Here is a 26815-nt window from a genome sequence, read left to right as displayed (position 1 = left end):
AGGTCAATTATTTACTTCCGGGTTGGCTGGGAATAAAATATAGTACATTTTAAGAACATAAATCCATGTTAAGAGTTCTAATTGTTCATAAGAAAAGCCAAATGTGTTTTTTCTTATAATTTATGGATTCAAATTATACAAAAAATGCGAACACAGTATGCAATTTACAGTACTTTACAATGCGTGTTAATGTTTTATTTGTGCATATATACACACACACACACACACACACACACACACACACACACACACATATATATATATATATATATATATATATATATATATATACACATATATACACATATATACATATATATATACATACACATATATATGTATATTATGTGTATTGTGTGTGTGTGTGGGGGGGGGGGGCATTACTGCTATAGACTCTTGATTGTAAAATGGCATTCCTTGTAAATAGTAATATTCTTTAAAAATAGCCTATGTAAAGTGTAAAGGTTTATTTGTCTGCTCCTAGGGCATTCTCTTTCTCTGCTGGCCATTTGACAGAGATGTGATACGAGTCCAGCTCTTCTTCTGATACAAAATCCGGTGCTTGGCTCATGAGGTCATGACCCCTGAAGGATTTGGGGAAAGCGATGACATCACGAATACTGGACGCTCCAACCAAGATGGAGACTAGGCGGTCCAGACCTAAACCATAAAGTGTACCACAATTAATAACATATAGATTAAATACAGAAATGTTGAAGAGTAATAATAGCTGTACTGTTACGTAAAGATAATCTATTGTTTTCTCTTCATTACTTGCCTAAAGCAATGCCTCCATGTGGTGGCGCTCCTGAGTTGAGTGCCTCTAGCAAATGGGTCAAAAGGCTGGGGTCCTCCTGGAAAACATAAGCATTTGTAGTTATTATTTAATTACTTGAAAAACTCAGAAATTGTGATGTAAAATTACTCTAAACTGAAGTATACTAAAATGCATTTGCTTAAATATCTGGAGTAAATGACAAACCCTGAGTATATTCTTCAGGATATGGTGTTGCTCAGTAGCTCTGTGGATTCTAATAGAACCTCCTCCAATCTCATTTCCATTTAACACCAAGTCGTAATGCTGGCCACGAACCTGACACATAGAAATCAAGTTAAAACCCACAAACAGCCAAAATAACTACAGTAATTCATTAAATAATTCCATCCAGATGTGACCTACCTTATGTGGTTCGGTGTACAGTAAGGCAGTATCTTCAGGGGTGAGGAGCAGTGAAGGGGTGGTGCGCAGCCTCCAGTTTCGTCCGGGTGCTCCTCTTTAGGCAGAAACAGAGGGAAGTCCACCACCCACAAAAAATGAAAGACTGAGGGGTCCCGTAGTGTAACATCATGAGATTCAAGCAGATCTGCACACTGAAGACGTAGACTGCCCAGCAGAGGGCGCTAATTTAAACAGCAATAAATAAGAGACAATTGTTGACCTTATTATACGTACATCACTGGAATAATATTTTTTGTCATTTGTTATCTTCTCTTCTACCATTATCTGCTGTGCCCTTGTTTCCTATCAATTTGTATTTTCTTTGACAAATCCTGCTTAGCTTATTTAGGTTGTACCAAGGTGCATCGTTAGCAATTTCCTAATAATATGGAAACAGGGCTGCCAATGCTGCTTCCATCCTATTAGCGGTGCTACAAAGTAAAGTACTACATTTCAAAGAGATTGTCATAGCAATTAACAAATTCAAAACAAAAATTATGAAAATTATGATTACTGAAGCATCAAAAGTCCTCAAAATATCACCTACATTGATCAAAATTATGAAAAATTGGCACTGTTGTCACAGTTGTTGTTGGCAGCAAAAAAATCAAAAAATCTTTGAATGGTGAAATGTCCCTCTCTTCAAAACACTTCCGCTAATTACCAGAAAGATGAAAACCATGAATATTTTCTTTAATTTATTAATTTCTCACCACTGTCTGAAGGGACCCTGCCACGATGAGCAGCAGATCTCCAGCTTTGGCTTGGGTCTTTTTCATTAAATCTTCAGTTACGGAAACAGACAACAACTTCTTTAGTGGAGACTTTATAGATCCATCAGCTTTGACAAGAAAAGTGGACACCTCCTAATGTAACAAACACAATTTCTTCATAAATTAGTATAAATAACAGCATCTGAATTTTATATCACAATATGTTTTCTTTTACCTGATTAAACTGAGTCATGGCTTTTTGTTTCAAAGTCTCCAAATCTTTTCTGGTAAAAAGATTCTGAGCAAAAACAAAACTGTATTAATTAGAAGATCCATAGTGGTAGAACTATAGTGTTTTTTCATGATCATAATAAATTCTTACTGCTCCACTGGGAACACAGATGGCTTGAACTGTTCCTCCTGACTGACTCAAAGCTGATTGTAGAAACTCAACATTTGTAGAAGAGAAGATTTCACTCACATCCATGAGCTAATAAATAGACAGAACATATCAATCAAATGCATTAATCGTAATAATTCAATTACAGCTCACAAAGTACTTTTTAATATGCCAAAGTATAAATATTTACCTTCATGCCGAACCTTGTGTCTGGCTTGTCCACACCATAGTCCCTCATGGCTTCTTCATAAGTCATCTTTTTAAATGGGTTTTCAATGGCACCTTTCTCTTTGGGCCAGGAGTGTTGTAAGAGCCCCTCCACCAGAGCTATGATACTGGACTGGTCCACAAACGACATTTCTATATCCACCTAAGATAGTATAGATTCCATGTATGCCTACTATTGACTTTATAGTACATTAACATGACAATACTGGGCTTCATTCATGAATGTTTTCTTTAAAAATGTTTGTAACTTCATTTCAAGAAGATGCTGATAGAGATGTTTGTAGGATTTGTTCTTCCAGAAGAACATTTTCAGTTAGAACGGTTCATGAATGAGGCCCATTGTAAAATGTTAACAGTATTTCAGACACAATTATTTGGATGGTTATGGATCATGTGTCCACACATGTGTTCGCCCATTCATTTCATATTTTTAAGAACAATATATATACGTAATAAAAAACAGCTTTATCGAGTGTCAGTCTTTAAAGTTTACGTAGAAAAAAATAGAGTGGTATGTCACAACCCATTCAAATTTAATCATATAAAAGTAAAACCAACAGCAAAGTACCTGAGTGAACTCTGGTTGTCTGTCTGGTTTAGAGCCTTCATCTCTGTAACAACGAGCGATCTGAAAATACCTAGAAGAGAAACAACAGTATTGGTTAAATTATCCTATGTTACATTTCAGATCTGAGGTCTCACATAAAACCATGTGTCTGAACTGACCTGTCGATTCCAGCCACCATCAGGAGCTGTTTAAACTGCTGTGGGCTCTGAGGCAAAGAGTAAAACCTGCCTGGCTCTCTGGATGGGACAATGAACTCTTTGGCCCCCTGACACAAAAAATAGGTCAAGCTACAGGTCAGATCTATGGAGAGGCAACCCCGTTGACAGTAAGAAACTTTTTATTTATTTTTTTCCATTAAACTTTGAATACATAATAATAAAATGAGGGGCTAATTTACAAAACTTGCACAAACGATAATAAGTGTCAGTATGAGTAAATCCATTCATTAAAGACACTTAAAATAAAATCATTTGAACTTACCCCTGGAGTCCTCTTGAATAGAGTTGGTGTTTCCACATCAACAAATCCTAAAAGCAAGAAAAAAACAAGATATTTAACATTCCTTTGCACACAGTAAAGCTAACAGAAAGTTGCTTTATAAATATGCCAATTTGTCCCCTCACCATGGAGATTACACAGATATTCTCTCATCTTCATCACCAGCTCAGACCGCAGCCTGAGGTTCTTTTGCATCTGAGTTGACCTCAAGTCCAAATAGCGGTACTGCATCCGCAAAGACTCTGATTTCTGATTTAAAGAAGCAGTGTAAATATATGCAAAACCAAACTCATTTCAGTACAAAGAGGCCTATGCACCTTTACAAAGTCCTTAATTTCAAATGGGAGCGTCTTGCTGATGTTAAAGATCTCTATGTTCTCTGCTAAAACTTCAATTTGTCCTGTGGGCATGCCCTGAAAGAAAGAAAATTACAAAATTAGGGATGGGAGCATAACTAGTATTAAGATATACCACAGTATTAACACACCATGGTATCAATACTGTGAGGATGGGCTTCCTGACAATATTGACATACCTCATTCAGTGCACTGGCTTCTTACAGCCTTGAGTTCATAAATAGACTATTTTTTGGTCAGCGTATATGCCTATCATTCATACTGTCCCATCCTTTGAGCATATATATAAATTACCTTGTTTTCCTGTCCTTTAGGTCTCGGTTGAACAGTTCCTCTAACTTTGATTACAGACTCCAGTGGAATATTAATCAAAGCATCTTTTACATGAGGCACTGCCTGAAGAAAAACAACAGATTTATAACCAAGCACAAGAGAGTGATAAAATCCATATAGAAATTAAAATACTTACTTCTTCTTGTGGAATTAAGATTTGAGTCAGTCCTCCAAAGTCTCGCAGAATGATGAAGAGGTCATGTCTGGTGATTTTGAATAAGACAAGATTCACTGAAAGTTAAATTACAGGAAATTATAAACAGTATTAAATAACTACATACCTCCTGTACTGGACCCAGCCACACAGTGTAACCTTCTCTCCGATGTGAGTTGATCTGAGCTCTCCACATGTGTGTGTCCTGAATGACAGGCTGTTGATTCCTGAAAGCATCACAAAGAACAGCCACTTTAAATCCATATCATACATGAGCTGTTTAATGTACCTTTCATTCTACTCTACTCGTGAATTAAGATGACGTCAACCTTTTCAGTTCAGAACATTAGAACAGATTTAATTGATTTCATATTTTATTAAGCTTGACTGTAAAGATTTCATGATAGATCAAGTGTTTATAGTTTGTTTATAGTTTAACTGGAGACAAATTAATTTCTATTTCCTGCATCGCTAATTATAAGTCAAGATTCATTTAAAAAAAAAAAAAATGCCCTATGTAAGCTTTGTAGGGGGACAAAGTAGAGCAAAAAAAAAAAGAAAAAAAAGAAAATGCACATGGAGACAGAAAAGTGACTTCTGAACTAGCCCGGATGATGCTACTACTTCTAGCTACAAAAATAGTCGTTATCAGGCCTGTATTGTCATTATTAGTTGCAAGGATTTCAAAAGATAAAGTATTGCCTCCCTGTGTTTACCTGTATTTGTAGTTTGAGATGCATACCAGCGTAATTGCGGTATCTTTTGGACGCTCTCTGGATCTTTGACCGACCTGTGCACCAAACTTATGCCCAGATTTGAGCTCTGACAGCGGGCAGTGTGAACTTTGAGTCCGCGGAGAAATCTGGCAGCCAATATCCTGCTTCTAGACGCCATATTCTTTTATTTGTATTTATTGTTTCACCTAGATTACAGCCTGTTGGCCTTTTGTATTCTGGTTTCTTTCGATTATCCCTGAATCAAGCGCATATCACACTCCTCATTGTCCGGTTTAGAGGTGTCTTCAACGGGCTAAAGTGTCCGATGTTCTTGTACCCCCATATTATTTAGAAAAGACGATGCATTTTCTTGTTTATTTGACTGACAGCGGTAACTTTGTAAATGTAACAAACATGCGTAAGGGCGGCGCCATGTTGGATCTAGACCAAACTAGTCGAGTCTGTTTTACTGGAATAACGCTATCTGGTGGTGACAAAGGAAATAACATGCTGTTTTACTTTTCTCATAAATGGTTTTACCTGCATTGTTTCAGAGTTGTATTGCAGAAAACTTATCCATCCAGACAAGAAGGCAAAAACAGCTTACAACTGTCGAGTGGAGACACCATTTACAGGAAGAAGAATTACTTTTGTTTTGAATTATTATTATAGATTTTTTTATTATAATTTTTTTTTACATTTATTTATTTATTTATTTATTTTTAACAAATAAAACTACACCTGATTGAATAAATGCAAGATTATGGAACATTCCAGCAGAGGAAGAACACATCCATACAGTTGCTTAGACACTTCACACTCCTCTCCACTAGGGGCGCTCCTGACCCCAATCACTTAAATCCTGTTCAGGAGGACGCAGCTGGTGTGCGCACAGTCTATGGTCCAGACTGAAGTTTGACAGTCCAGAGTTGAGGGGACTCTGTGTAAATTAAAAGTGCTTTAACTTTGGTGGGCATGTCGGGCAGCAGGCTGATGAGAGCGATCCGGGTCAGTGAGTTTGGAGGTCCGGCTGTGCTCAAACTCTGCTCCGATATGAACGTCCCCAAACCAGGACCTAAACAGGTGAGACCTCTGTCAATGTTTACATTTCCACTCAGCACTACACGTGAACTATAGGGAGTTTATGTAGCTCAAGTAAAAATATGATGCAGTTTTTCCTCTTGCTCTGAAATCCACGTGCATTTAGGGTTAGATAGGTATGTGATTAAATACCCTATAAAATAAAATAAACTTGAATAAAATAAATACATAAAATAAAATAAAATACATACATAAAATGCAATACAATACAATATAAAACAATACAATTCAATACAATAATGCTCCCAATAGTTTTGTTTTTTTTGTTTGTTTTTTGTTTTTTTATTGTGCCATGCCAACTGAAGAGAATAAAGTTACATAGTAAGGAGTACACAGTTTTGCAGAGTTTTGCTATTAATTAAAAATATATTATTAGTATTAGTAAATATGTAATATTAGAATATATATTTACACTACTACATGCTTTCAACAGACTCATGATACAAAATTACTTTAAACCTATTGCTAATTTGGATGACAAGAATGGGGTATTTGGTGGACAAGCTGATAATCAAACTTCTTAAACTTGCAAACTTAAATTCAGTACATTTAAGTTTTCTAGTGATACTGGTGATCGCACCTGTTAAATGAAAATTGAACAGGCTCACATCTTTGGTAAAATATTTGTGTTATATGTTATATGGTAGGTCTTGATCCGAGTTCATGCCTGTGGGGTGAATCCAGTGGAGACGTACATTCGGAGTGGGACACACATAAAAAAGCCTGCACTGCCATACACGCCGGGGGGCGATGTGTCCGGGGTGGTGCAGGAGGTGGGAGAGGGAGTGTCTGCCATTAAGGTCAGTTACAGTGACACAGCATTTTATTCAACAGGAGCTGTGTTTGTTATTCATTAAGGAGGGCCATATTCACACAACTTCACCACAATAAATATTTTATCAGATATGATTGGGAGTTGATTATGTTTCTATCATATCTTTAAGTCATTGTTTGAGCACTGTTTAGCTTTCATGACTCTACAAGAATACTTTGTCATTTAATTCTGATTATTTCTACACCTGAATTAACATATTGACAAAAACAAGAAAAAAAGCATTGATCACTTAGTAGTTATTACTAAAACCTGATTAAATAGGTCCTGGTCTGGTGTAGACTTGATTTATCCCTGGTCTAGTTCAGGTTTAGTTCTAGGTTTAGTCCCTGTTTAGTTGTTTTGACCCAACAAGCACGTTAAATACACATATAATTAAACATGGGCTTACACATGATTCAGAGTCAAGAACATTGTTTCTATTAATTAGGCTGTTACTAGGTGGTTAATATCTTAAATATTCTTAACTCTCTTGATAATTTCACTTGATTGTTATAACTGGTTTGTGCAATGATTTTAGATGAGTCAATTGTTTTTTCAGACAGGAGATCGAGTTTTCACAACCTCCACAGTGACAGGAGGCTATGCTGAGTTCACTGTTGCTGCTGATGACTGTGTTTACAAACTGCCTGACAATTTAGACTTCTCTCAAGGAGCTGCCATAGGAGTCCCCTACTTCACTGCATATAGAGCTCTGGTTCACAAGTGAGCAAAACACTAACAAATGGTGTTTTTATAGAAATACAAAACATGACTTGTATCCAGACATAATTTGAAGTTATTAATAGATTTAATGTTCAAATGTGATGTTGTTTCAGAGCAAGAGTTAAACCAGGGGAGACTGTGCTTGTCCATGGAGCCAGTGGAGGAGTAAGTCGTGCATTTTATCCTGATGCAAGAATTGTAATAAATAACTATTACAAATGGCAAAATAAACAAAAATATGGAAGGTATATTATGAGTGGGTGATATAATTTACAAATTGTATTTATTTACACTGTGTTTATGCAAGTGTATAATTATTGTGCAGTAGTAAATTAATATCAGGTTTGCAATTATACCTGCTAAAGTAAAATACGTAACTTTTCTTATTGAACATCCATCATCTGCTTGTCTCCACGGAGATGTTATTGCTTTGCCTGGAATGTTCCACAGTATGGTATTAAACATGACTATATCTCTGTCTATATCTCTGCATTTTTTTTTACCATTGCATGGATTATTCCCATGAGGCAAGGCAAGTTTATTTGTACAGCACAATTCGTACACAAAGTAATTCAAAGTGTTTTACAGAATAGACATTAAAATCACAATACAAACAAATCAAAACATAAATAATCACAAATAATCATTGTAAAATTTACATTAAAAGAGAAGAATGCAGAATAAATGCAGGGTCACCTCTCCACAGATCTGACCTGTAATTTGGCCTAGTGACATCACCTGCTTGTCTCCATGAAGACAAATCAAATTAATGCCATACTGCAGAACATTCCAGGAAAAGCAGATTATGGACCCTCCACCGGAAAATTTACATAGTGCACCTTTAACTTTATGTTTAGGTTATAAATCTAATAATTAATTTCTATGCAGGTGGGTGTTGCAACATGTCAACTGTCCCGTGCTCTTGGACTCAGAGTTTTGGGGACTGCAGGGACCCCAGAGGGACTCAAGCTGGTTCTTAACAATGGGGCTCATTTGGCTTTCAACCACAGAGAGGACGGGTACATAGACAAAATAATGGTATACTTAATAATACAGTCCACAAATGTACTGCCTGTTGTCGAGTTAAGTATTTGTAAGTAATTTTATGTTTGTTGGGTGTAGGAAGCAACTGGTGGCCAAGGAGTTAATGTGATTGTGGAGATGCTTTCAAATGTGAACCTTGATAAAGATCTGAAGATTTTGGCCTACGGAGGACGAGTTACAGTGAGTTAGTGATCTTTTCACTGGTGCAAAATTGTACTGTACTGTATGTAATCAGCATTGTTTTTACTTAAATTATTTCTGCAGGTGGTGGGGTCTCGAGGTCCCATTGAGATCAACCCCCGAGACACAATGACCAAAGAGAGTTGCATCATGGGAGTGGCACTTTTTTATGCAACACCTGTACGAAATGCTGACTCTCCTTTATAACCATGTCTTTCTACACGCATGCAGTAGATATAAAGGATCTGTAAAATACGCAAGAATTACAGATTTACATTTTTTGTAAATAGAAGAATATAAATTGTAAATAAATACGTCTTGTGCAGGAGGAGCAGTCGGAGTGTGCGGCGTTCCTCTTCTCGGGGATGGAGGCCGGATGGCTGAAGCCCACTGTGGGACCTCAGTATTCGCTCCAAGAGGCAACCTCAGGCTCACCCACGACATCATCGAGTGTCCCGGGGCTTCTGGAAAATGGTCCTCACCATGAATAATATTTTCCATCTTAGGGCAGAAGTCGGGTCAAAATAAACAAATTATGATCGGCATAATGGACTAATGAAGAAGAAAAAAAAAGGATAGTTCACTAATGATATGTTCTTAATATGTGATCATCATGTTGTTTTGGTTTAAATTAATACTTTTATACTATGGCAGTGGTTCATACAATTTTCACACCAAGTACTTGATTTGTTTTAGACAACACTGACTGATATTAACTGAAGACAAGATGAATGTTACTAAACTGAGAAACAATGTACTAAAAATTGAAACCAGAGATAGACAAACAAAAATCTGATTTACAATTACTAGTTACTGCCTTTCACTTACTTTTTTATCACTTTTTAAACAGTAAAACACTATGTTGGATTTGTATTTTTTCAATAAATAATAATACATTGATTAAAAAAGCAAGTAAAGTAAAAATACAAGACTTGCGGTCAAAGGCTCATCCTACTCTGGACATGACATCTGTGACTCTCAGGTGACAGCGGGCCTTATTGAGCATGCTCAGTCTACAGCCAGGTAACAGGAGCTACAAACAGGCCAACAGCAGACGAGCTGGAGCTGCCTGGAAACTATGGAGGGTAAAAAGAAGTCTAATGGACTCGACTAAACATGTGACTGAAGAGGATTTTAATTTAACAGGTAAGACATTTTAACATTTAGATCAATATTTAAGTTTCGGCAGGCTGAAAGCTGAAGACACTAGTTGATTTTCTGTTAAGGTTGGAATATATTTGTTAGACAACCCATTAGAAGAGGGACCAGAATTGTCATAGTTTACAGTACTGACGTATTTTCCAGCATTTCTGTTGCTAAATGGACTGTGGTGTAGACATCAACATTATACCTTAATAGAAATAGATACTTAATTGTCAATCAAGATACACATAAAGATCTTATTATACTTGACCCTGATCAATTGATGCACCTGCTGACACAACTAAATATAAATATAATTGATAATAAAATACTAATATAAAAAAAATACTAAAGAATTGGATTATAATTCACCAAGAAGAGTATGAGCAGAGTATGAATGTAGTGGACAACACCAAGATGAGATGCGATTAAAACAGTCACTAATCGAGATTACAAACCACATTTCCCCACAGTGAGTTATCACATTTACTGGAAGAACTGCATTTTGGGAGTTAACGTCTGGGTGTAATGTACAGGGCATCAGGACGTCCCATTAGTAAAAGAGCTTTGTTTGAAACGTGATCGGCTGCAGAGTCTGTCATGAGTCAATCAGCATCCTCAGGGGACTTCTCTGCACCCCTCCTCACCCCCCTCACCCCTCGTCTCTCCCCACTGTCCCAAAAACACACCGCTGATGAGGCACTCAGTCATCACCTGTTAATGGGGCACCTAGCAACACAAACAGCAATGGACACACAAGATAACCGCTGATAGAGAGGGGACACAGTGCTAACTCTTTGATCTTCAATTTCAAATCAGATTTTTACAGCACAAGATTAAATAAAATGAGCAGATTAGGTGCCTTTTACAGAGAAAATTTCCAAATAAAGTGCATTTTTTAAATTTATCATGATCGTTCTAGTGACATTTTGATTTAGTAACGGCACCGTCTTTAAGATAAAACCCTTCTCCAGGTATGTGTTAGAGATTATTTACACAAAATTAAAATGATGTAATATTAGATTTATGTCAATCCAAGTATTATTTAGTCATTGTAAATAAAAAATAAGTTGTTGACGCTCTACTAAACATAGAGAAATAGACTGAATGTTATCATGCTGGATTTTGTTTAAGGCATAAAGCCATCTCAAAATGATCCTCATGGAGAGAGATGAAGTCCGATGGGACAGATGCTGCCTCACCAAAAATGTCCTCTCTGCTCTAACACAATATGACCAGTAAGTTTAACTTTAGCTTTGACCTGTTGTTATATCATGTGATTTTATGCACTATATTTCTCTTTTTGTCTCATTTCTGTTGTAGGTGCCTTGATGATGCTGTTATTGTTGATCAAAGCCCAAAGTGTGTCCTCTTTCCCATCATGCCCTTCTTCATGTGTGGTCTGTTCTGAGGAGGCCGTCATCTGCCAAAGACTCACTTCAATTATTGGTAATTTTATTTTACACTCTGCATAAGGATCAAATGTATTTTGTCTAAGGGTTTAATTTACTGGTAGTTAACTTTTTTACAAGAAATATCGAAACAGAAATCCATCAACAAGTCCATATATTTGTTTTTTATTAACCTTTGCTTTGTGCACTTATTTAAGTACCTTACCTCTTTTTCCAAGTCATGTTCACCTTTTTGTAAGTGTAGCTATGCACTGCCGTTTATTTACCTGTCACGTTTCATAAAGAGTGGTCTTTATGTAAAGCGACAGGTAAAATTTCACCTTTTTATGTGTTTATTTATTTATTTAACATTATGTTTGCCTCTCCATGCAGCTGCTCCACAGACGACTCAGGCTTTGCTGCTGACTGAGGGCTCCATCTCCACAGTTCAACCGGGAGCTCTGTCGGAGCTCAGCAACGTCACTGTCATCAGTCAGTACCAAACCTGCATGTTATTTATGATGTAATGGTGCAATATCATATATTGCTTATTTATAAGTTTCTCTTCATTCATAGCTTTAAAAGAATTTTTCACAGTCCTGGGACAGAATAAATTCAACTGTTGTTATAATTGTTTTTTGTTTTTTTTTATCTATCAACACAGCCCTGCTTTAGAATTTTAGACATAAGTTGAACCTAATAACCCATGAATACCTCATGATTTAAATACATGATTCTCATGATTCTCTGTTGTCCAGGTTTAAGCCATAATCGTATCTCTGTTCTGGATCCAAACTCGTTCAGAAACATGCCTCTCCTCCAGACTTTACTATTGGACCACAACCTTCTGACCCTTCAGGCTTTAGAGGGGGGAGCTCTGACTAATCTGACCCAGCTAGAGGTCCTAGCATTGGGTAACAACCGCATTGACATGGTGGGCTTCTTGGTTGTAGATTTTGTCTTTTACTGGCTCTATGTAGAAATGTTGACTGTTCTTTCCTTTCGGTCAATTTAGATCAACCCTGACTTGTTCAAAGGCACAAGATCTCTACGGATTTTGAAAATGGAGGGAAACCAGATAACACAGCTGGAGTCTGGCTCTTTTCCACTGATGGGTCTTCGTTTTTTGGAAAGTCTGGATCTATCTGATAATTTTATTGATTATCTCGACAAAAACAGGTTTATACATATGTTTATATACACTCTATTTTGTATACTGTTTCACACAATACTCAGATACTAATCAATACTAAAATTGTTATCAATTAAAAAATAGATACTGATTTGAAATGCTGAAATACAAAGTCATAGAAATAGGGCAATATTTAACCTCTTCTGAATAAGTTTGTAAAAAGTGTCAAAAATCAGATACTAATTGATACTAAAACTAATATCAAAACCAGATACTCATTTGAGCAAGTATCAATACTAAAAAAAAAAATGACATTAATAGGACCGAAATTAACCTTTCCTGAATGGCATTCGTTTTCATTTTTCATTTTATTTATTTATTTTGACCAGATTAATGAATATATGTATCCAGTACACTTAATGCACATTTCACATATTTTTTTCCTCATTATATTAAAATTATCTTGAGCTGTATCAGGACAAGTAAAAGACCACAGAGATTAGTATACAAGGCCACATAGTAATATAAAAGTGCTATTATTTAATGTTGAAAATCACAATTGTATTCTATCTGTGTGCTACAGTTTCTTGTCCTATCTTGATCTATTTTATTAAAGTGTACTGGAATCGGTATAGAGTGTCAAGTCTATTTGTTAGTATCGAAATAGAGTTTGAAACTTGAGCATTGTGACAACACTACTTCTGAATAGTTTTACAATGATCTTGAACTATATCAACACTCAAATAAGATCACATAATAATCCCAATGGCTCTTATTTTGTGCTGAAAATAACTTTTTTTAATTTTCATTTATCATTATGATATCAAAATTTGATTCAAATATTAAGCCTTTCATTAATGGTTCTAGTAAAATTGTAAGAATTTCATGAAAAATTTTGCTTGTGAATGATTAATATTGCATTGTGTTTCCAGTTTCCGTGGTTTGATTTCTCTAACGACGTTGGACTTATCAAGAAACCGTCTCCAGAGCGCCTCCTATGAGGCGTTCTCGTACCTGACGTGGCTGAACACCCTGAATTTAGACCTGAACTCGTGGAACTGCTCCTGTCAGCTACTGGAACTTGCTGCTTTCCTCTCCTCGTTCATACAGGAGCCAGATAAGGTTAGAGCGCACTACAATATACCCTGTTATTTTTTTTAAATAATTGCTACATGATTTACAATAATCAAAGAATAAAGATAATTTAGCCACAAACTTTATATTGTGGCTATCTTGAGCTCATATAAATAAAAAGGTTGATTATTTCTTGTGGGAACTGAAGCAAAAGATTTTTTAGAGCCACAGTGTACAACTGCATTTTACTTTTTAACAAAGAAACACTCTTTAGTTTACATTGCACAAGAGCTAGAAACATGTAGTGTGCCACACATGACAAAATTGGTAAAAATTGATAAATGATCAAGATGCATTTTAATATTACAATTATATACTGTACATGGGAGTACAAAGTTACTTACCAAAGGAAAAGCTTTAGTGCTATTGAGAATAGATTACAATTTGATATTTTCATTATACACATGTATATATTTATATAAATAAAAATCCATGAAACTTGAAAGACTGGTGTTTTGTGTCCTTCAGACTCTGTATAACGGGCGTAGGATGGTGTGTGTCAGTGCTGATAATCCTGCAGTGACCACAGTTTTGGAGCTCACGGAGGCAAACTGTGTCCTATCCAATCAGAACATTACAGTGAGAGTGGACACTAGAGGCAGCATCACCCCTCAGCTCTACGTTCGGGATGTGGCCATCACTGGAGCAGTCTGCTTTGCTGGTAAGACTAGACCAGCGGTCAGCAGCCTTTAACACCCAAAGAGCCATTTGGACGTGGTTTCCACATCCAAATGGCTTCCACGTCCAAAGAAAATGCTGGGAATATGCTGCAAATACTTTTTGACATCTAAAATGAAGATAACACTTTCACTCTATATTGTTATTATATTGTTTTGTTTTACCTTTACACTTTGTATAAACAACTATAGTATCTGCAAAATATCTGTATAAATATTTATTTTACCTGGTTACTGGGACTTCTGCTCCTGAACCTCTCCGCACAGTGTCTGCAAATCGGGGACTGTAAGCTGTCGCCTGTGAGGCGTGACTGGTGTTTGTTTTTAGCATAGTTTATTGTGAAGAATAGCTGCTCACATACACATTTGATTTTCTACACAATTTCACTCTTGTTTTAAAATCCGTGAATAGGTCTTCTGAAATCTTAGTGAATGACTCTTTCATATATTCTCCATCTGTGAACGGCTTCCCATGCCTGACTCTTTCCTGAGCGGCCACAAAACTTGCATATGTAGTTGAATTTGCAGACTTCATATCAGTTCCGAAACAGCTTTTTTTCTCTCTTCTCCCTCCGGATATTTTTCAGCAAAGGCTGTCTGTTTATTTTGAAATGTCTTACGATAAATGCACGGCGTTATGGCGGTATAACGGTTTCCACGAGAGTGACACTTATTTTGAGTGACGAAAAATTATTTAATATAATTTTATTTTAATATTAGATAGAAGATCATGATAACCAATTTAGAACAACAATTTAAAAAATAACTAACACAAATAAAATACTCTTCAATTAAATACTTATAATTTATTTTCCCAAGCCATGCGGAGTTGCAGTATACTCAGTGGATGAAAGAGCCGTGGGTTGCCGACCCCTGGACTAGACATTTATTTAATTTTGCTATGACAATCCATCAGTAATGCAGTCAATAACCATTTTATTTGTGTTTTTTATTATTAATAAAAGGAATATTCAACATTGGAGTAATGGCCAAATGTAAAAGGTTAAATTATTTTACTCATGGTGATAATAAAAATATTTACAATTCTTTTTTTTATTTTTCAGGTGGTGCCGGCTTGACTTTGCTGATCGTCTTGATCTATTTTAAAATTTCCAAGAAGAAGAAAAAGAAACGAGAACAAGACCAGGAACAAGTCAAAGAAGAAGCATCAAGCACAGTGTCCAACCATAACAGAAATCATATTAATATGGCTGAAAAACAAAAGGACTTTATTAATGGGAATGACACAATGGAGGCTCCTGTTGGACCTAGAACAGAAGGTAATGGTGCTCAGTTTCGTTGTCCTGAATGCAGAGGAGAGGGACATGTCCTAAACCCTGTCAGATGGGAAAGAATGAATGGAAGAGTAGACACTTTGGATGACAGAGAAAGACAAAGGAAAAGAGTAGAAGAAGATGGGAGGAGGACTGGCCCGCAGCAAAGAATCATGGAAAGGGAAGCAATGAACAGACATTTCGTTGGTAATAACGTTGACATTGAAGGACAGAATAGACAGGATTTGCTACATTGTGGGAGCTGTCATAGGACATACAGGCCAAATCAAATGGACCATAACACAAGACAAACAAGATATCCTCCAAGAGGAAATTCCGCTATGTACGGTTTTCACCAACAAAGACCTAGTGACTCGGGAAGGAACATTTTTTACAGTGATTTTGACTTAAGAAATTTGAAAAGAGAAACTCGCAATGTTACTTTTGCTTTGGACAGTCCAAAAAGGAGTCAAGGAGATGATGGAGAAAGCGAAGAAACCACATCACCAAGAGGGAAGGACGGACGGCAAGACAGGAGGAGCAAACTTCAAGCTAATAGACCAATTAAGGTTAAACTCAATTTAAACCCGCTACGAAAAAGTAAAGTTCATCCAAAGAAGAAAGCGGATGAGAAAGGTAGTCCTAGAAAAAATAAAGACAAAAGTGGGAACAAAGAGGGTCGAAAGAAGTCAAAAAAGTCTAAAGATAAAGAAATAAAGCCCAGTGAACAAAATACAGGAGATGAAACTGTAGCACAAATGACCCCTCTAAACCCAATGGCACATATGCAAGGTTTTTTAGGGGCTCAGTTCCGGGGAGGGGGTATGCTTCTGGGGAATCGTTCTACCAACCTACTAGGTTCATCAGGACCTCAGTTACCCACCAGTAGCCTCCCATTCCAAGCAGGTAATTTAATGGCGCAAGGAAAACCAATGTTTCCAACTAGTCCTATGGGGTCTAATTTAAATTTGAGCGGGCCTAGTATGGGTCCTGGTGGCACCCCTACAATGGCATTCATGAACAGCTCGAATCTATCTCTAGCTAATGCAATACAACCACATCAAACTAACCTTAGTATTGCATCTTTACAAGCTTCACCGGCTACTCTACAAGCTAACGCCACACAAGGTAGCCCCACTACTTTACAGGCTAACGCTAGCACATTTCAATCTAGTGTTGTAGTTCAACAACCAAATGCTAATCTATTACAAGCTAATCCTACAATGTCACAAGGAAATACAGTTGTACAAGGTAGTAGTGGCACAAAACAAGCTAGCTCTACCATCCTGCCAGCTAATGCAACATCTCAAGCTAGTAGTACTGCAAAACAAACTAGCCCTACTTTGTCAGCCAATTCTTCTTCACAAAATCTTCAAGCTCTTGCTACATTAGCGCCTCCTCCTTCCTCAGCTACCTCAGGAGCTCAGTCCGGTTCAAAGTCATCACCTAAAAGTTCACCGAGAGGAAAATCCAAAAATGTTCAAGAAACAGTGCCACAAAGCAGTAATAAAACAAATACAGGAACACTGGAAACACCAACATCTCCACGTAAAGAAAGTGAAAGACCAATTATGACTGGTGACTCTCAAAATGTGGCACCCCTAAATACACCAGCTGCAACAATGGTTAAAAACATGTCAAATACTAGCTTAACAGAGTCCGTACATGGAGGAGCTATGCACAATGTAACTCAAGCAGAGCTACCTACAGGAGGGATAACGGCTGTGGGTGGCACACAAGGAGCAGATGTGTCTGTATCAAATGTCCATGCTCCTACTGAGTCTATAGAAAACATTGCATCCACAACACTCATACAACAAGAATACCTGTCTGAAGATGGAGGTACTTCACCAAAAAGGAAACTAAGACTGGTGATCCCTGAGAAGACAACTAACAGACCTCTAACTGCGCTGGAGAGGAAAATACGATGATGTTTTAATTGTTTTTGCAACAAGTGTAATGTTGAGGAGAAGAGACACATGGGAAAATATGAATTAATCATATAACAATGTTAATAAGAGTTACTTCTGAACCATGTCCTAATCAGGATTGATACCAGCCCAAACAGGGAATTCGGAGATAGAATTAAAATGGGTAAACTGATGGTTGGTTGGTCTGATTGGTTAACAGATAAATTTAAAAGCATAGTTTTTATTGAAATGTTAACAGTTTTTATATTTGGCAAAATGCATACAGTTTTCTGTTACAGGTTTCCTGTTGATGACTTTTCACTATTCATATTTCTCTATAATATTTTGTTTTACATTGTTAATTGTTATGGCAACGGTCCTAATTTGTCCTCATTCTGAAACCCATGGATATTGGCACAACAAACAAAATGCACAGTAGGATTTAATTACTGCGTGACATTGAAGTTCATAGTGTAGGCCAGGGGTGGGAAAACTTTTTGACACATGGGCCACAATGGAGGGGCCGGGCCAGGATGTACATATGTATATATTACATTAGAGATTTGGCCTGTAACATGTAGCAAAGCATGAATATGCAAGGCTCATTGTACAAATTATTTTCCAAATGCTTTAACTAAATTAATGATAAATTTATTACATTTCAGTTAAATAAACACAGCAGAAAAACTGTGAACAAGGTTTACCCTTACCTATTCTAATTTGGCCACGTTTGGTGGGCTGGATTAATACGACCAAAGGGCTGTGTGTGGCCCCCGGGCCGTAGTTTGCCCATGTCTGGTGTAGGCTATATTTTAAAATCATGATATTTTGATTTAAATTAAAATACAGTATATTTATATGAAATATATGGCTATTCCAGGTATGACTTTGAGCAGTAATGAACCTAAACAGACAGTCACTTTGACCTGCTCACTGGGCTGTTGTATTGAGTTTCTGTCTTGGCATCAGGATGGATATTCGCAGTGTGTTGGGTTACAGCTGTCTCCCTCTAAATGCATCTACTCTGGCTTCGACTTACACTTAACAAACCTTTATTGAACGACTTTATTCACTGATTGTACAGGACCTGTCAGTGCTGTGTTACAAATTATGTGCATTTTCATAATTTGTTGCAGAAACTGATTAAGTATAGACAGCATGTGAGTTTGGTCTTGTAAAAATCCTTTTTACCTGGAACCTTTTTTACATGTACTTTTTACAGTTATGTATTTATTTATAGTTTTGTGTATTGTCTATTTTTCTATGACTGTGTAATGTGCATTGATACCATGTTTTTTCAGAACTAATTAAATTATAATTCCATTCAAATATGTTTTAATTATGTTTCAAACGAACTGCACATAAAACCTATTACATGTATTTCAAAAACCTGATAGAGCAGGATTGAACCTCAGCCTTCAGCACTGAATCTTTACCTCTAGGGGGCAGTATTGCTCTGTAGCCCTAGTGCTTGCTACATTTTCCTTATTGGCGGTTTTTCTTATGTGTACAAACTCAAGCTGCAGGATTTCTTCGAGCCATTAGGAGGCAGTGTGTATCCAAAGAGTAGCTACCAATTATATTAAATGGAAAAGGCAATTACAGCCCAACATATGTATGATTTATTGCACTCAGACCTCTGTGAAACTGCATAGGCTTATTTCACATCCATTATGTCAATTTGTGATACACTTCAATTATAGGTAGGATGTTTTTCTTTGTCTGTAGAAATAACCAAGTCTGTATTGCTTCTATTGTATAAGATGATTAATTTAAAAGCTTTGCCTACTTCTTAACTTTAACAAAAGCACAGTGTTTTCTAAAAAGAAACTGGTTCATTAAATAATACTGAGTTAGATAATATACAAACAGCCATTTTGAAAAGACCTCAGCCACACCACCAGTTGTTTTTGTTTCCCTGTGTGTGTGACCCCAGGCATTTCTGTTAGAAGTTATTTCACACAACTCCTCCTTTTCAGCCAATACACATTAAATTAAAATGGAAATTACTTGTTAGTGCCTTATACTTCTACCTATACTTGCATTTTGATTGCTTTACATTCTTCAAAATGGACCACCACCACTCTCTTTGATTTAAACATACTAATGCATAATGTTTTAAGTGGCTTTTAAAAGCACTATAATCAAGAAGTGAAGCCAGTGTTGTGTAGCACAGCAACCACGACATGTACACCAAAAATCAGATTTTGGCAGTTATCAGATAATCTATTGTAATCTGGTTTCTTTCTGAATGTTCACACTTGTGCAGGTTTTAAGAAGAAAATTTTACAAAACAAATACAAAAGGGGCAAACTAATGTGCAGAAGACAAAGAGTAAATGATGGAAAGAGTTATTTTAAATTTAATTTTGCTTTACAGATTATAAATATACACCAAAATCTGAATATTGAGTTATTGGATTTTTCTAATTATCTGATTCGTATGTGAATGTATCCAGTTATAATGCTAGATATGTATTTTCATGCTGTTGGTAAGCACCTTGTTTTCGTCGACCTTAATAAACTTGTTTGTCCAGGTAAAACTTTTGATTGACATTTGACTCTATTAGATATGGAGTAACCAATAGAAAATACCAATTAAAGTAAAGATATTTTTACTGGCAATGTAGGACTGAATTTGGACTTACCATAGCAAATATCACAATCTATCAATGAATTTATAAATTACTATAATGTGGTTAACATGAAATTGTTGTTAGCTGCAGCCTTTATATATTATACACATAACACAACAACGGCTGTGGAGAAGCCCAATACTGAGGCATATATCAGTTAGTTTCCGCTTGTTAGAAGAAACCAAGAACCAAGCTGGTAGGTACATTGTGCAAGATAGTGAATTATGTATGATAGAAAAAAAAAACATGATGGCACATTCACTTCCAACATTATTGTCAGGGAAATATTCTTCCATCAGATTGACAGGCGGGTCTGGTATTGCGTCTATGATAGGGAAAACACAGTACACCATGTTTTTATAGGGTTAGAAATGAAAAGTTTTGCACATTGTCCAAAGTAAGTGTTGTGTCTATCTGGGCAGAATGATGCTGAGGTTAGAGGTATCAGACAGGAGGCATACAGGAAGACTTATGAATGTAGAGAAATAGGACATTAAGGTATTGCTATGAGAGAAGAGAGGATGTTTCAAAGTATTAGTTTAGTAGTATTAGTAGTTTAGGGCTTCTGTAAAGCAAAAATTGAAAAAGGTGAATTCAAAATGCTTTATGACATTTGAAAATATCACAATAATTACAACTCATTTTGTATGTATTTAGTGTAATGTTTTAACCCAGCCTAATAAGCTCTGATCTAAAGCACAGATCTGAATGAACAAATTAAAAGTGTTCCTTCCTTTTGTTTGCAGCTTGTTTTCACTAAAATGGGATCTCATAGTTCATTGTGTCACTACTGTGTTAAAGGTGAGCAGTACATGAGCTCGGAAATAAACCAAAATATGCAAAATAAATATATAAATAAAAATCAAAGAGGCAGGCTTTGGAGTAAATGACTGCACATCAATGCAGCACCAACTTTATTCTCAAACACATTATTATTAGAATCTAAAAATAAGAAAATCTTCATGGTTGTTGTTAAACCCAGAGTCCTTTCATCTGCCTCAAAAACACATTAATACAAAGAGATACAGAGCCAGAGAGTTAGACGTCTCTCATCATTATCATGGTTAACACTAAAACAAAAACGTGATTAAAAACATTAAAATTACAGCCAACCCAGCAACAGTTATAGTTTCTTAAATAGTCTCTTTGCACAGAAGAGAAAAGAGATGACAAAAGCAGCCCATGCATTCAGTCTCTCATTAACACTTCACACACTCGCCACATTTGGATCAGAATCAATATCGACATATGCCAGGAGGAGGAGCTGTCATGGTACAAAGCTGTTTTTTTTTACGCAAAAGAAAATAATAGTTTGATATTTTATTGTTTCAAGGACTAAAATACAATGGGTTTGTGAACAGTGCGAGTTGTTTTAATGAGAGATTATTCACAGTCAGTGCCTGGTTAGAAGGAAAACAGCTTGAGGTGCAGTTCAACCACTTTGTGATACAACCAGCCAAAACAATGACATGTCAAGGTAATGAGAATTCGATGTACGGGATACACGCCAGTCTTTTCTTTGTGGTGCTCCCAAGTTATAAAGGAGTAAGAGTGGAGGTTGTGTCACGGTTGGGCATCTGACTTAAATTGTCAAAATGTTTTGGTTGGTCACTGTATTATTCTTAAATAAAACAATGTTATTTCTCCTCAAAATGACAATACGCTCTTTGCGTCTTATGGCAACAAAAATATTTTCATATATTTAAAGAAACGGTAATTTTAAACTATGGCTGTAACAGACTACAGCAACAAAATTTCAACAATGAATTCACTGGCCTCAATCGACAGTTAAAACATTTATGATACAACATTTTACAACTGCTCTTGGGAGCATTTGGGACATATGGTGAAAAACACCATCTCTACATAAAGGGCATTTTAAGGGCAGACAGGGAGTTAATTAACAAGGGAATTTGAAGGTATGGGTCAATATTTACAAATAGTTTTAAGTTTGCCTCATTGGAAAACACCTCAAATGTATGTGGATAGTACAGGTTAAACATGCAGAAGCTGGTGGAAATTAGAGCTATTTTGGTAACAGTTGATGTACCAAAAGACTGGTCCAAGTCTGTAGGCATTGTAGGTCAAGGATGTCTCCCATGCACAAATCAGGCAGAACCTTCACTACCCAAGTGTATCACCGATTAATTCACCATTTCTGATACTGATCATTGAAGGAACACCCAACAAGAGCCGCAGTTTTGGAAATGCTCTAACTCAAAACACCCAACCATTGCAATTTTGGCTGTTGTCAAACTAGCCATTTTCTTGGTTGTTACACTTTAAGGACAAAATGTTCACTCATTGCCTAATATTGTCCATCAAATCTTAGGTTTCATGATGATGGTTGATAAACGCTTTAATCTTTTGCCAAATTTCGAAATACCACTAAATGTACCGTCAGTGTACGCCCCTGTCTCAGCTGTGGCTAGACTAGTAGCTTTCCACCAAATATGGAGTGAATGAATAATGCAATGTAAAGCGCTATATAAATCCAACGCATTACTATTATTACCAAAATGTTGGTTTATTCCGGTATGATCTGCATTAATCATTATTATTTTACAAGTCCCGGTTAAAATCAGGGCGGTGTCTTTCAATTTGGGATTTGTTGGCAGGTGCTGTGCTCTGTGGGCTGGTCTGGGGTCAGTTTGAGGCTGGAGGTTTCCGTGGTGTGGCAGTAAAAAGGGCTTGGTTGAAGTTTGGCATCACTTTGTTTGATGTGGGATTAACTCAGGAACAGAGGCTTGTCTCTCTGAAGACTCCTGGAGATGCACAACACATTAGAATATCATTAAAATACATAAACAGACATAGCAGGAGGCAGAAAGTAACCAGATACTAAGTTATTTACTTAAGGTGAACTTCTCAAGTGTAAGTAAAGTGACTAATGGTAGAAGAGAGGCAATAGTAGCAGTAGTAGTACTAGTAGATTACTGTATATGTGGTAAATGCTTTGCAGTTGCCACAGAAAATAATATGAGCTGAAAGGCTGTTAGGTCAGATGCCCCTCTAGACCTAATAAATAGAGATGGGTATCGTTTACTAATATTACTGCTCTTGACAATACTTATCTAATCTGGTATTACTCTTATTGATACTTTTAGAGCATGGTAATATAAATAATAATATATTTCTCCACATTTATGCATGATTTATATTCAAGATTCAAATTAAAGTAAGCCTATTCTGAACTAACTAATATGAACTAATTGATTGATTTACAACAGGACATTGCAGTAGCCATTTTAGTTTCATACAAGCTAAAGAAATGACCAACACGTTTCTATTATATCATAAACTTGTAGCTGGAGTAATTTTTTATGTTTATTCATTATTCAATATTCATCTAGAATGGAATAGTATAGTACTCATTTTAATACTTTCGGTCAAAGAAAGCAATATTCTTACTTTTTTTTTAATCAAATACAAAACACAAAAGTCTAAACCTCAACATTATTGTAAAACATGTCTTCTACCCAGACACACACCTTAATCCTGAATTATCTGAATTATAGCTGTATCCCACTCACCCACTCGGATCAATATCTCCCTCATTTCTAAAAGCCTAACCTCATCCAGGCTCCATTACCTACCCGTTGCCATGGTAATCGGTGCTCCAGTCGAGGGACGGGTGGTGGCTGGGCGTATGCCGTCCGAGCTGGTGGTAGTCCACTGATGATGACATCACAGGTGCGCCGCTCAGCATCCCTCCTCCCATTGGCTGGTACTCAGACTGAAGAGACGGGGGATAGCCCTGAGGAAAAAGAAAAAGTTATTAAGCATTTTTTGGCAAAACTGTTTAAACAAACTTGAGGTTTCTGCTTGTTTGCAATAACCATGATTTTGTGTGAATAAAGCCAGATTGTTAACAGCACTAGCAAGGGCTGGGCGATATGACAAAAAAATGCATGACATTGATCAATCACAATATCCTTATTTTCAATTGTCAAAACATATTTCTGCATTTTAATCTGAGACAGGCGTATCATTGACGATCTCAAGTAAAATTAGTAAAAAGCTTATTCTGTGCTAATGTCCAGTTGTTAAACCTAATACATTTCATACATCACTTTATTGTGTTACCAAAATTTTTAATTATTATTACAGCTAGTATGTATAGGATGTATATTAAAATCTATGAGGTTTTTTTTAGATCATTGTTAAATGTAACAAGTACTGCGTATGTGTAGTAATCAATAAAGCCCATCTCTTAACCACATTTACTCTTAAAAATATAAACTTTTAATAAACTTCATATTTTTGAGGCCAATCAGTGCTTTACAATTGTTGTTATTTTATTTCGTTTTTGAGTTTTACACAACTTTATGGATGGATTGATCTAAATGTGTTATTAACCAAAGTTTGCATTTGAATGTATGAACAGACAACTAAAAAACCGAAGTGCCCTATTTATCCCATTTTAGTAAATATGTCCCAGGTGTTTGAACGATTACATAATACTGCGTTTATGTGCAATTAAACATAAAATAATGACAAACTTAGTGAAAGGATGCAGATGCACTTTTAGCAGTAGCATCGGTAATTATATTGAGGAGATGTTATTATTACTATTACCCCAGTGAGTATAGATATATGTAGGGGTGGGGGGAGTGGGTGCGTGTGGTTTTTGAAAAGGAAGTTAATCTGAGTGTCGCGAGTGAAAGAGGAGAAAGGCCCCGGACAGCAGGTGGTTGGGTGCTCCCTCCCTCCTCCTCTACCTCACCTATTCATCCATTGTTGGGCAAATTCTTCTCCTTCACTATTTCACAAAGACAGCATCTGCCTCTTTTGTCTCCCCTCTCTCCCCCTCTCGCTCTCCCCCTCCCCCAACCCTTCTCACTCTTCCCCAAAAAGAAAAAAAACTTTGAAATAAGCTCCTCTATTTTTATAAGTTTTTTTTTTTTTTTTTTTGGCAATTTTTAAGGACAGCATTTCAAGAAAGTGGAAATCTGAATGCAAAAAATACATTGGAAAAATACAATAACATGTACAACCAAACATCTTGTTTGGTAATCTGTTTAGGACAAATATTTTATCTCTATTTTTGTAAAACATAAAATTTATATTAATTGTTTTTTTCTCTTTCATTGTAGTTGTGCAAAACAAACTCCCCAGGGACCTGTATCTAAAATGGCACAAAGGCTGAGTGGGTGATTGATTAACTCATTGATTGACTGACTGACAGCCTCGAATGGCAATATAATGAGCCTAATGTATTTAAAAGACACATGGTGAACAGTATCTATTATCTAAATTAACTCACTATTACAAATGTTTACTGATGCTTATCCATATTTAGGCTTCTTTTGGCAATTGATTGAAGTAGCAGAGTGACAGCTGTAAATGCACTATTTGTGATTTTACTTTTAAATTCTGGATTTTCTTAATTTTTTTTATTGTGTTTTTCACATGCTAGATTAAAAATGCATTTAAATCACATTATTAATAAGTGCAATTTATTGCTACATCACAGATGTTTCCTGGCCAACAAATCAATGGCCAATTCTTAATGGAAGAAATCAATTTTTGGTATCTTTGGTTCAATGTTCCCCCTTTTATTGATAGATGTCTTTTGTAGAACAACTTTGTGTGCAATAAAAACTTTTATGCTTATAAGTAGTGCAGTAAAATTGAATCAGATTTATATCAGATATGTGATGACTTTTGTTCTACTTTTAATCAAATATTGGCACTGTGGTAAGTTGTCATATTAACCATTAACCATAATGACCATAATGTCTATAGTTCAGTTTTGTAGGCACTGAATGATCCTGACTTGTCATTTTTTTATAAGTACGTACCTGTCCCATGGCCGATGTGTGGCTCATGCCCATGTTGTGTCCCGTAAGCTGCTGATGCTGATGGGGACTGTGCAGACCCCCAAGGTGCGCCTGTCCATGCAGAGGAGGGCTGACCTGGAGAGGGGGAGTGGGTGCTCCTGCCACCCCACCCAGAGCACCCTGGTGTGGGCCGCTGGGCCGTGGGACAGTCCCTCTGGATGACAGCAGCTGGGGGTGCATGTGGCTGTGAGGTGGGTGGGGGTACATGTACATGCCCGGGTGCTGAGGGGGAGGGAGGGCGTGGGGAAGGGAGCCGGAGGAAGGGTGCTGTCCCGGGTGAACAGGGTACACTGGAGGTTTGGGGCTGAACATTGAGGTAGAGGAAGATGAGGGAGGAGTGGAGGAAGAGTGGGAGGGTTTCATCTCTGATGGGTCGTTGTAACTCTGTAAAGGACAGAAAACAAATAATTAAGTAGATCCAAAATAATGGTGTCAAAAATGTAGAAAATGAACAGATGTACAATAAGTTTTTCCATAAAGCTTAACCACATCAATCTATCAGTAATTATTCATAAATCATATGCCATACATATTTGGAGTTTATATACATATAAACTCTATTTACAATATTTTGATTGGTAAATAAGTCTATTATGAAATTTACTCTAATACTGCAATGTATTTGTTAT

The 26815-nt window shown here is 36.6% G+C and overlaps 4 protein-coding genes across 4 annotated transcripts in view; 2 read left to right on the top strand and 2 right to left on the bottom strand.

Annotated features, from left to right (window-relative positions):
• Window positions 1-449: 449 nt before the first annotated feature.
• On the bottom strand, window positions 450-5631 carry dars2 (aspartyl-tRNA synthetase 2, mitochondrial). The gene is given in 19 exon segments (XM_033982316.2): window positions 450-660; window positions 779-854; window positions 983-1093; window positions 1181-1219; window positions 1221-1256; window positions 1258-1401; window positions 1933-2085; window positions 2168-2230; window positions 2315-2422; window positions 2523-2702; window positions 3129-3198; window positions 3287-3393; window positions 3609-3655; window positions 3752-3875; window positions 3944-4039; window positions 4277-4378; window positions 4452-4518; window positions 4597-4696; window positions 5186-5631. Coding segments are annotated over 19 exon segments (1995 nt in total). The 5' UTR covers window positions 5364-5631; the 3' UTR covers window positions 450-466.
• Window positions 5632-6079: 448 nt separating this feature from the next.
• On the top strand, window positions 6080-9549 carry cryz (crystallin, zeta (quinone reductase)). Its single transcript, XM_033982318.2, is given in 9 exon segments — window positions 6080-6268; window positions 6934-7086; window positions 7660-7823; window positions 7937-7988; window positions 8712-8861; window positions 8946-9047; window positions 9132-9227; window positions 9374-9469; window positions 9472-9549. Coding segments are annotated over 9 exon segments (984 nt in total). The 5' UTR covers window positions 6080-6160; the 3' UTR covers window positions 9535-9549.
• Window positions 9550-11312: 1763 nt separating this feature from the next.
• lrrc53 (leucine rich repeat containing 53) lies at window positions 11313-17729 on the top strand. The gene is made up of 8 exons (XM_055228251.1): window positions 11313-11428; window positions 11514-11639; window positions 11975-12073; window positions 12340-12515; window positions 12597-12760; window positions 13646-13835; window positions 14316-14508; window positions 15589-17729. The coding sequence occupies exons 1-8, from the start codon at window positions 11422-11424 to the stop codon at window positions 17727-17729; spliced, it is 3096 nt and encodes a 1031-aa protein (XP_055084226.1). The 5' UTR covers window positions 11313-11421.
• Window positions 17730-21978: 4249 nt separating this feature from the next.
• The window catches only part of tox (thymocyte selection-associated high mobility group box), a 38345-nt gene continuing 33508 nt past the window's right edge, over window positions 21979-26815 (bottom strand). Inside the window, exons 8-10 of the mRNA XM_033982720.2 lie at window positions 26148-26570; window positions 23940-24100; window positions 21979-23108 (exon numbers count right to left, since the gene is read on the bottom strand). Of these exons, the coding sequence (XP_033838611.1) occupies window positions 23072-23108; window positions 23940-24100; window positions 26148-26570 (621 nt within the window). The 3' untranslated portion in view covers window positions 21979-23071. The remainder of the gene's footprint in view (window positions 23109-23939; window positions 24101-26147; window positions 26571-26815) is intronic.

This window comes from Periophthalmus magnuspinnatus, chromosome 17 (assembly GCF_009829125.3).
Source record: "Periophthalmus magnuspinnatus isolate fPerMag1 chromosome 17, fPerMag1.2.pri, whole genome shotgun sequence".
In the NCBI taxonomy this organism is placed as follows: domain Eukaryota; kingdom Metazoa; phylum Chordata; class Actinopteri; order Gobiiformes; family Gobiidae; genus Periophthalmus; species Periophthalmus magnuspinnatus.
The sequence above is the reverse complement of the archived record's forward strand: the minus strand, read 5'-3'. Positions and strand labels throughout refer to the sequence as shown.

What these genes read in the sequence shown, in the direction of transcription:
- lrrc53 (XM_055228251.1), top strand. An exon ending in CAGCAACGTCACTGTCATCA is followed by an intron (nt 12,074 to 12,339) that starts GTCAGTACCAAA and finishes TCTGTTGTCCAG; the next exon opens with GTTTAAGCCATAATCGTATC. An exon ending in GTAACAACCGCATTGACATG is followed by an intron (nt 12,516 to 12,596) that starts GTGGGCTTCTTG and finishes CGGTCAATTTAG; the next exon opens with ATCAACCCTGACTTGTTCAA.